Consider the following 11,559-nt stretch of genomic DNA (forward strand, 5'->3'; position numbering starts at 1 on the left):
TTTTCTATGAAAAAGTCCCAGGAATCTTAAACACGGGACTTGCAATTTACATTTTTTACAATTTTTTTCCTGCGACTTCCTGACATAAATTCGTAACCTCAATATAAATAAAACCCTCCGGTAATGTTACTTCTTCGGTCCTAAAGCATTTCCGTCCTACGATACGTCCGCTGCGGCCACATTTATCAAATTGACAAAGTGATTGCCGATCTGTGGGGTTAGGTTAGGTTAAAAAAATTTCCTGGGCCGAGCGCTGCGGTTGGGGGGCTGAGGGCTGCGGCATCCCATCAAATTGATAAAAGTAATAGCTAATATGTGGTGTAAAGACAATTTCCGGGCCGAGCGCTGCGGCTACTGCATAACACATCTGACCTACGAAATGTGTGCATTTTTTCATACAGATATGTCATCCGACCTACATAAGTTGTGCATCAGACATATAAAAGTTGTGCATCCGATCTACAAAAGTTGTGCATCCGACCTACAAAAGTTGTGCATCCGACCTACAAAATTTGTGCATCCGCGACCTACAAAAGTTGTGCATCTGACCTACAACAGTTGTGCATCAGACCTACTAATGTTGTTCATATGACCTACAAATTCAGTGCATCCGACCTAAAAAAATCGATGCATCCAACCTACAACACAGTGGGTCGGATACACCAACTTTTTTTCAATTGAGTGTGTATCCGGCATACAGCTCATCGGACCAACAGCAGCTAAAAGCTGCTGAAAAACCACGTGAGGGTAGGTCCGAAGTATCGTAATAGCGGATGTAATACAATTACTCTTCATAAGGCAGTAATGTCGTCCTTGAGTTCCTTATTTTATCAGACTGTCGGAAATGAGCCGACTGTCTCATGAAGGAACTTATTTATAGCCTCGAGAAGATTAAATTGATTTTTAATATAAAAAGCCTGCTTTGAATTAGTTATTGCAGTCTCAGAAATTCAGAAAACATCGTCTTTCTAACGTTTATTTTTTATTTTCTTCCTCTCAAAATTGAGTTCATCTTTTTTACAAAATTTACAAAACTATTTAGCGCCCTTCTTGGAGGGCTGGAAGGCCAGCCACAACATTTCTTCGTCCGAGCCAACTCCGAATGCTCGTCCTTGCAATATTATCTTTGGCACGTGTAACACTTAAAGAAGTAACATCTGAAAAACTCTGGCTTTTTAAAAGTTTTCAAGTTCTATGTCCGTTTTTACTCTTACTAGAATCATTTCGAGTTTACAAAACAATATTTTTGTTGTTTATAATAATATCGAAAGCCATAGAATTTTTCCATTGGAAAATGGCAAATATCTTACTTACACTTAGCTTAAATCTTTTTGTATGCCCTTTGGCCGGATTTTTTTAAAAACAACTCCAAACTCAAGGAATTCAATACTTTGTCAGAAGAATACTGCAAGGATGAGAGCTTTAGAAGGGTATAGATGAGAAAATGAGGAGAATGCGGCTCAGACGAAGAAATGTTGTGGTTTATTCCACCCTAGAGTCAGTGCTCCCCTCCCTCCCAATCTGGATTATCTATCCGTCCCAGGTTGGGATCCACCACATATTCTCTCCGCAAACTAAACAAGTTCAGAATTAGATTCAGAAAGGAATTGAGTTTTTGCCACAAACTCTGATTTTTAATCTCTATATCTTTGTAACCCAATGTCGTAGACCTTAGATATTTCAAACTATTAATACTTATAGATAAAATAATCCAAGTTTGAAATATCAAAGGTTTGCACCATCAGATTGCAAAGATATTGGGAGCAGAAGATTTGAGATTGCGGCAAAAACTCAATTCCTTTATTGTCAACGTCTAATTTTTAAGAATTAAAGTTTTGTGAATTTGCTTTCAAGAATTATACATGTAAAAGTAGGTTGATTGCTAATAGTATGCTGCAAACTAATTCAAAGATCAACGACGATCTTCAAGTCTTCTTTTAACTGTCATATTACGTGGGACATTCTGTATTAAAGAGATAGGGAAGGTATGCCGCCATGTATCCAAATTATTTTCCGTTCTAAGCTGAATTTAAGATCAAAAATTTGTGGCATGGAAGGTTGATAATTGGGGCTCATTTGAGATGGAAAATAAAAAAAGCTAATATTGTGCATGGATAGCTATATAATTGTGGCTAGGGCTGGGCATGTTCCGACTTTTTTTTTAATCTTTCCGTTCTAGAACGAGGGCACTCAGTTAGATCGTTTCGTTCTTGTTCTTTCTTTTCAATTGTTCTGATCTGGTTCCGTTCTTGGTGTTCTTAGTCAAAGAACAGTTCCGTTCTTAGTCAAGACATTCTGTTCTCACAAGAACTTGTCCATCCCCCTTTCCGGCCTTGAACAGGGGGGTGTACAATGTGTAGATATAGAAAAAAAAATAATCAATTTTCATAATCAATAAACGATGAGACACTAGTGTGTCCCAATAAACATTAAAATTAAGTGATCACTTTTTGGATCTCTGATCTTGCACAATCCCTCACTGTTTTAATACACACGTTGCCATTGAAAAAACTATCGAAATTCAGAGACAGGTCAAGTCGTCTGACGTCTCCATTTTCCCATCTTTAAGGGACACCCTGTATCTGCTGATTTATTTGTTGAGATTATCGAACCTGAATTTAAAGTTGAGGCTAACATACTGCTCAGGACAGCAGTCATACCTAAAGTTAAATGGTTTATAAATATCAAATTACGCCTGCATTTCCTTAAATATAGAAAATGTACCTTGTAACTTTTCTCTCTCCCTGCTGTGACATAATTTTGAACTGGTTGTAGTTTCCAAAATTTCTCAAATCTAGCTCCGGCTAAATAAAAATATTACTATTTTTTTAAATTAAGCAATAAAAAATCTAAAATTGGAAAGGCTTCGTTTTATATCTAATAGTTGTAAATTTTTCATTTGTGCAATTAAATTTTATTGATTTTGATTTTTCAATTTTAGTTCAATAACCTTTAAAACTTAATCATCCTTTAAAGTAGCAATACATTTAAAATTGCCTGAATTAATAAACCATCATTATTGTTATTTTTAGAATTATTAAATTAAAATAACCTTATTTTCGTAAAAATTTAGATCATATTGTGAAGCATCAAAAGTCCAAGACCCGAAATCCAGATTGCAATACTGTTTACCCCACGGCCAGTTGTCATAGGTTACCCCCTCACATAAAACCTAAAAATGTGTCCATTGCAATAATTGTAAATAAAAAATATATATTTTAATTTTAAGAACATAAAAAACTATAATTTTGTTTATTATATCGATCTTTTCAAGAACGGATGGTTTTAAATTGTGAACAGATTGTTAAGAGATTTAAGGCTACTTTTGAGATATCCCTAAATTTTGGTTTATAATTTTGAACACAATATTACAAACAAAAAGTTAGGGTTTGATCTAAAACAACGTGGTCTTTTAGTTTTGCACATAACTACCTTGTGAGAAACTGGAGGAATCCATAAAACATTTCCATTACTCTGCACATGTGCATTTATGTTGGAACTGCGCGGATCAGCTGCCAAAATGCCGTGGTCCAAATCCTAGAATTGCCGCAATGATTCATTTGTTGTACTGTACTGTCCAGAGGTCAGTCCAGTACTTCAAATGAACCGGAGTTTACAATGAGATTTTCATTGATTTTTAAAATGCATTTTTTCAAAGATATGAGACAATTAATTTTAATCAAGTCAAACTATCTTTTTCTCAGGTTGTGCTCGGTAACCTGCTTTTTTATTGCAAATTAAAAGTACAAAAAAATCACCTTTTTGTTATACAAAGCAATATCTGGTTTCCACAGCTCATCTGGGGTAATTCTGATCAAAATGAACAAAATGTTTAAATTTTAGCTGGAAAAAATGGAGTCTTTACAACAAACTCAAATTTTATAATCCCAATATCTTTGCAACATGATATGATGTGTAATCCATTGTTATTACAAACGATTATTGGAGGTAGCAAAACATATTAAGAACTGGTATCGTTTTGAGGTGTTTTTTACACATTCAATGTTTTTTGGCGTTAAACATGTTCTTAAAGAGTCTGGTATGTTCAACAAATATTTAAGTTTTTTTTATAAACAAAGCAAAATTATTTATATTAACCAAAACTATTTTACCAAAATCTTTATGATGACTCTATTTGTTTGTCCGTTTGTTTGTTTCCAATAAACAGCTGAATCGATCGGGCCCAAATTTTTTGTGGGACCTATGACCCCAAGGAATGATCAAAATTTTAAAAATTCGTATTTAAAGTTTTTTATTTTTGTAAAATTTTGAAAAAATATTATGATATCCGCAAACTTTTTTTGTTTTTGTTTTTTACTGTACAAAGAGAAGATGCTCAGAGATAAAGCCACAATTAAAAGTTGAAATAGAAGATGGGCGCGTAGCGCCCTAAAAGCCAGGGAAGGTCTATGGATGATCGAATTTTCAATAATTTGCCTACATCAAAATTATATTTTTGAACAATTTAATATTCAAGATTTTTTTGCTTTGTTTTTGTTTTGCCATGTACTCAAAGAGAACATGTTAACAATTAAATTTCATTCATAAAATTGTGGTTAAAAGTAAAAAAAGTTAAAAGTTTGCATAATCTGCGGAATAAAAATCAAACTTGTCAAGCATTCAATTTTGAAATAGGTTAAACATCTCAAATTCTTGGGGATTCTATTAGAAATTAAATAATTCATATGAAAACTATATGCCCATCTGTAAATCCAGCACCCTGCACCACACTAATTCCGACATTCTGATAATTAATTATTTGATATTCACCTGAAGGTTGAAATGTTGTGATGCTTGCTAGGATCCCAGGCTAGTCTCGGATCATTCCAAACCAACCTTTATAACAAAAACAGTCCCTTTTTTTGGACAAACTTTTTAAATTATTTTGTTTTAAAAAAGTACCTTAACCAGCAAATAATTGTAAGAACTCCATTACTTTCCATATCCATCCATTTAGGGGCTACACCTAGTAGCACCTGTAGGGGGTAAGTTCCGCTGGCGTTCTAGGTACATGTACAATGTTAGAAGTAACATCTTATTCGCGCGCTATATCGAACTATTCGAAGTAATTTCTAAATAACGAACAACAAAAAAGGTATTTAAAAAAATAATGACACATTTCTAACATTTTTTAAATAATAACTTTTTTTAATTTTAAGAAGCCTTACAATAACCTAATACGTTCCATGGTGATTAGTTTTACTTTGACATATGTGTGTTGACTTTGTTTTCTTTAACATGATTGGTTTTTGATAAATCTTTTTAGTCATGATTAATATCTTGTCAGTTGTCAGAGTAAAAATTGCTAAAAGGCGTAAACTCATGTAGTATACAATTTGGGGCTCCGTTCCCTTATAGTTCGACTGAACCTTCCACCCCTTCTCACATTTTTTGACAACCTAGCGTGATTATTCTACTCCATGGATCCAGGTTAGGTTATGTTAAGATATATACATTTATTACATAGTCACTGGGAGGTTTACAGAAACTGTCCATGCTTTTATTGTCAAAATGACACAATTGATAATTTTTTGTTCATTATTTTTTAAAGCCTACAAACCTTTGGCTGAGGAATAACATTTCTATCATAGCCAAAAAACATATCCTGCCTTAACTAAAAAAAATTAGTTAGTTTTGATATCTAAAGTTCAACAGATTGGTTTTTGAATATGAAATTGAACATTTCTAATGTGATGCTTTTTTTCTTGCAAAATGATAAGGGGTTTAATGGATTTTAGAAAAAAATTGTAGATTTATACAGGTATAATTATAATAATTATAATAATAATAATAATAATAATAATAATAATAATTATAATAATAATAATAATAATAATAATAATAATAATAATAATACTAATAATTATAATAATAATAATAATAATAATCATAATCAGTTCCTTTATTTTCTGGACACCTGAGACATAGGACTTTCATCTGCCTGAACTGTGGATACCAGGTAAGCCAGCAAGATCAGCAGATGGGTCAGTCTATACTCCTTTTCCATTTTATTCACTGAAAGCAGAGGAGTTCTTCCAGAGTTGAAAATAATTATGAAAATTAACATAAACTAGGAATAGACAATTAGGAGAAGAAATATTAAAGTAACATATGGTTAGTGTAATTTTATGGGACCCCATGCAAAGATGACAGTGTCCGATTCACAACCCTTAAAAGCTTTGTCTGATAAAGTATAAATTGATCGATATCAATATTTTATAATTATGACAACTGATTATTTATACTTGTGTTTTTTCTTCAAAAGTGAATAGCGTACAGAGACGGATACAGGAACAATATCTAGGGCGGCGAGTTAAATTTTATTTTTTATGTTTATGAAAAATAGGGTTTGGGCGCAGCTATATATTAATTTCGGTTGTCTGACTATTTGTTTATTCCCAAAAAACACCGAAACGGCTGAACCGATTGGACCCAAATTTTATATGGGAACTCAAATGACCCCGGGAAAGTTTATATGGACGGTCAGGATAAAAAATGTGCAAAATTTGTTTGTTATTCATCATTAATGAATGCAAAACATCACTTACAAATTGAAATATAAGTTAGCTGACTAGTATTTTTGTCATATTAAAACTTCATGAAATCTAAGTTTTTAAAAATTATTTACAACTACTTTACAGACAAGTTAAAGAAATTTTCCTTTAAAAACCCCCGATTTTGCCTACATTAAGAGCGCTGCAGCGAGGGGTGCTTTGTAGGTAAAATTTGTCGAGGGAGCCGGTGATTAAGTAACATATTTATTTTATATTTCATATTTTTATTCAATTACAAAGCAAGAGATAATACAAATAATAGATCACAATTTACTATGTAGTTTGGACCCGCCTAACCAGAGTTGGTAGTTTTGATTGGTTGGCCCATTTAACTTCCCGATAACTTAGTTGTACACACAATTTAACGTCATAACTTAGTTGTACACATAATTTAACGTCTTTTCGGATGAAATTGCGCGAATTTTTTCACGAAAACTTCGCAGGGAGGGTTGTTAATTAAATTAATTGTCCCAAGGGACGTAAAGTAACTTATGTCCCTCTGTTCGGGGAATCGATAATGTTGGCGAAAAGGCGATAAAATTATCTAATCTCTTATATAATTATATAATATTCTTACACTTTATTTTCTCCCACATTTCATTAAAGATTTAAATACTGTTTGAATTTATATAGTTGTGACGGATAAATTATAGCAAATGATTTAAATAATTCAAATTAAATTTCTCCTTTGATTTAATCGAATGTCAGGCAGAAGTGACTTGGTTTGAGAACAAAAATTTGCCTTAGTTGTAAGTATATCAGAAATCAATGATTTTTTATATGGGTTGAAATGGAAAAATTATAGACCATGTTCAAGTTAATACTTATATATAATTTTAAATTATCAAAGTTAGCCCTTTTGGAGACAGACAAGTATTTCGAGGTGGCTTGGACGAGAAAATGAGGAGAATGTGGCTCGAACTAGAAATTGTGGTTGGCCTTCCTTCCCTCGACTAGTAGAGGAGGTAATGTTATTTTTCATTTCATTCTTCAGGTAAATATATTTATATATATATATTCAGGTAAATATATTTATATATATATATATATATTCAGGTAAATATATTTATATATATTCAAGAAACGAACCTTCCTTAGCATTTTTGACAGATTCCGACTTATAAAGTTTTGATAATGACAGTTTTTAGCTTTAAAAACACTTCAATTTATTAATTAAACCAGGTTAGATCTATTAAAATAATCTATTAAATCTATTGAATAACTTACAACTATAACTAATCGAAATCTTAAGATTTTTTTCTCTCGAATTTTCCGGGGGAACATTGTTCCCCCTAAAGCTCTAGGCGGAACATTGTTCCCCCCTAAAGCTCCAGGGGAACATATGTTCCAATGTTCCCCCCTCTCTGAATCCGCCTCTTCCACTACAAGAAAACATATTATCAGAATTAAATACTTTTAACCCCAGAAAAAGACAAGTTAAAGGTTCAAAGGGTATCGTTTTGAATCAGCATATACCATCTTTGCATAAAGGAACAATTGAAATTACGCTTACAGTCCCTTTAAGGTTGCCAGTTCGACAAATTTTTTCCCTCATTCCTTTCCATCCTATTAGTCGGCAGTGCATAAATACTAAAGCTAAATGTCATAAACCTTAGTGAAAAAAATAGGAGTTGCTAAAAGGGTTTTCTTGTGGTAAAAAAACTTTTACGATTGTAATTTAATACGTAACACATGACTATTTGAAAACTACTTTTCCTAATTGGGAACACATTTTCAGTGACAGATCAAAAAGTACTTTTTGCAATGTAATATAACTAAATTCTTTTCTTTTAAAAAAAAGTGGTGTGTGAACTGTAGATATGTATTTATAAATTGCATTGAATTACTCCAATCAATTCTTCAGACTGAGGCTCACGAGGCTCACAGTATAGAAAACTTGCAGTGGGCGGTGACAAATCATTTAAATCTATTTTTTACTTTTTTCCCTCTAATTTCAGGTGGACGATTTTTTTGAACAAGGATAAAGGAAGTGCAATTGAATCTGACAGAAAATATTGAAAGTTATAGACTAATGCGAGAGCAAAACTGATATTATTTTAATAGAGAGAGAGAAAATTGATGTGCAAGTATTTCAGAAAAAAATCATGAATACTAAAAAAAATTTGGAATACGTTGGGACCCATAGAACTGACGACATTGAAGCAATCTTATGTACGTAATTGATGTTGCTATCAAGCTAATATTTTTGCCAGAACCTTGAAAATCAACTAACTTATGCATGGGATCTGTGTACAGTACAGTGTTGTTGACCATAAATCTACCTTCTAACCCCACACGTAATGCCGTCTTTATACCAACTCCTCCTCTCGGAGAAGTCCACACCTAAATAGTGAGCTATCTAACTAAACAATCAAAAACATTTATACATCGACATTTATTTTAGCTGTATTTTTTTTGTAGGTTTGAAATATATCCGTTTATGTGATTATTTGCAACTTTTGTGTCCGAGTTAAGGAGCCCAATCAGAGGGTAAACGTCATGTATGTTTATTCTCATTCCCTGAGCCCAATCAACAAATCATCAAGTCCACTAATCAACTACAACTAGCCGATTAGTCAACTTATAGTCACCGACGCCCCGCCTAAGTTTCTACATGTGTAAACTACATATCAGACAGCTTGCTTGTATACAATTGCTGTGTTCCATTTTCATTGGATGAATTGGACTAAAATCAAATTTTGAGTCTGACTTTCATCTTCCAGTTCCTACTCGCGTGGATTTGAAGGTTCTGTCAATATTTCAGAAAGCTGTGACTTTCGATCACAATTTGACCCATTATACATAATGTTTTAGCCTTTCTTCATAAATACTTTTTGTCGGACCTCTTTCTTTGTTTTTAAAATTTTTTTTAAGTTTTGGCGGAATTTTAAGTCACGTATTTTATTTAAAAATAGTAATATAGTACCCTTTTATATATTTGTTTGAGTTAAAAAATTATGATGATATTCTGTTTATCTACTCAAGAATTTTCAACTGCAGTTTCTCTATTAAAATCGTACTAGAAGATTTATGCAGCAGAGACTTAGAAAAAAATACGAATCAGAGAAAGGTTTTAAAGGTACCATTGCATGTATAACTCTTTAAATGGAGGATCGCTTGAACATCAGCAGTTTATCCCTTTAAGATTTAGGAAGTCAGTTTATTATAAGTAATACCAATAAGCCACATCAAATTAAAAGACTTTTTAATAGAAACAAGAAAACTCAAGAGCTCTCGGTTCATATTAATAAATAATTTGAGTATTCTCTCCTTCTTGATTGCTTCTTGATCTAAAACTCATGATGTATGTGTACTCTTACTAGCTATTCGACAGTCTTTTACTTATCATTGGCTCAAAGCCTGAATGCAATGTGCATAATCTTCTTAGACAAGAAAAAGTCTTTACGCTTTACAACTTGCATGACTGGCAGGGTTTTAACAATTCTTAACAAATGACGTGGACATGGAATATATAGGAGTTAATTTCCAACTGAGGGGGCGCCCCCCCCTCTGTTTAAACACATGGGGGGCGTACGCCTTAGCACCCCCCCCCCTCTTGTAGTCATATCACTGTAAGCTGGAGCGGTTTCGTTTCAATTGGGTATCCTCATGGTATCCTGGTCTAGTTTTTACAGGAGCACAACGTTCTATAGAGGTGGGCACCCATGGCCCCCGGACTGAAAGTTCAATAAACCTCAGAGCTGTTTTTACTTGGAATAATTGCTGTTTAGTATATGTTGAGAAAAACGATAGTTTAATTGAACGAATTGAACATTCGCCTTATTGTAACTTCAATAGAAGACGACATCTAATTGACTCTTTATTTAGAGTTCAAAGTGTGCACTTGTTAAGCAGTGCAAATTTCTTCCAAGTATTTTTACATTTTGTTATCTTTATATGCATAGAAAAAATTGGAGAAAATTGAAATAGTAGAAAATTTTGAACCTATTCATCCTTAACAAAACCATCAAGTCTATAATTCATTTTCCCCGAACACCCGTAGACATTGTAAACACTAAGCTATTTTTCATACTACGTGTACACTTGTTAAACCTTTATGACTATGAGAAGGTGAGAGAGAGAGAGAGGGAATTAAATGTTGAAGTATATTTTTTCGATAAATCTAGTCTAGTTACCTGCTCTCTCAATTGTCAAGGGTTTCATTATCACCATAGTAGCTTACCTGCCCCCGGTATACTCGGTACATACCAGCTGTAATCAGAAGATAGGAGACCACTAGTAATCAATACACTAAAACACCAGCTTAGCGGATTTTATGGAAATTATTGTGTTGGTGGATTTTATGGAACGGTTGGTGGAGTTGGTGGATTTTAAAGAAGATTCTCAGCTCAGCTGACTGGTAGAAGATTAAAGAAGTCCATCAGGACTCTCAGCTGATGAACCAGGTTGACGCTATCTCGGAGAAGATTGAAGAGTAACAGAAGGATTAATGTCAGTGTCGTGGAATACCGATGTTATTTGTAGCTGTGATACATGCTTCTATAACAGTCTAGGCAATTTATTTCATCTGTTTTCATCTGGAAAATCCTCATATCGCAGCATTTTAGTTGTTCACTTTTAAAATTAATTAACCATCCCCAAAAGTTCTATTCATAAACCTTATCAGTACTTTAAATTATTTATTAAAATATCGAAACGCTACTATAAAATTTATTTATTTTTCAGAGAATTTGTCTAGATAATTAAAAAAAAAGTTCAAAAGTTTAGTTTTGAAACGATGTTGAGCATGGAATGATAAAGCTTTAATGAAAAATGAGTAAGCAGGTGAATGTTTGATTTATTGGTAACTTCCTAGAGAACGATTTTTGGACAACCCCCCTATCAATTTTGTACATGGATCTCATATGTAACACATGGATATCCTGTCCTAGCTGCGGCGCTCGGCCCATAAATTTTCTTAACCTAACCGTACCCTAAAATAATATAAAATAAATAATAATAATTTTGTTGAAATAGAGTGGTCATGCACAAAATTGATATGAGG

At 33.1% G+C, this 11,559-nt stretch overlaps 1 protein-coding gene across 1 annotated transcript; it reads right to left on the minus strand.

Annotated features, from left to right (window-relative positions):
* Nucleotides 1-960: 960 nt before the first annotated feature.
* LOC111696142 (neuronal acetylcholine receptor subunit alpha-2) lies at nt 961-6,013 on the minus strand. Its single transcript, XM_023465697.1, has 10 exons — nt 5,918-6,013; nt 5,561-5,614; nt 4,903-5,003; nt 4,771-4,836; nt 3,759-3,810; nt 3,433-3,537; nt 3,053-3,172; nt 2,725-2,804; nt 2,613-2,660; nt 961-1,574 (listed from the first exon to the last, which is right to left on the minus strand). Exons 1-10 carry the CDS (start codon nt 6,005-6,007, stop codon nt 1,499-1,501), a joined length of 792 nt encoding a protein of 263 aa, XP_023321465.1. The 5' UTR covers nt 6,008-6,013; the 3' UTR covers nt 961-1,498.
* Nucleotides 6,014-11,559: the final 5,546 nt, after the last annotated feature.

Source organism: Eurytemora carolleeae, unplaced genomic scaffold (genome assembly GCF_000591075.1).
Source record: "Eurytemora carolleeae unplaced genomic scaffold, Eaff_2.0 scaffold188, whole genome shotgun sequence".
NCBI classification, from domain to species: Eukaryota; Metazoa; Arthropoda; class Copepoda; order Calanoida; family Temoridae; genus Eurytemora; species Eurytemora carolleeae.

Coding starts and splice junctions, on each gene's coding strand:
- LOC111696142 (XM_023465697.1), bottom strand. CDS start 6,007: ATGGAAAAGGAGTATAGACTGACCCATCTGCTGATCTTGCTGGCTTAC. Junction 3,173..3,432: donor TTCCTCCAGTTTCTCACAAG/GTAGTTATGTGC, acceptor ACACATTTTTAG/GTTTTATGTGAGGGGGTAAC. Junction 2,805..3,052: donor TAAATTTTTACGAAAATAAG/GTTATTTTAATT, acceptor ATTTTTATTTAG/CCGGAGCTAGATTTGAGAAA.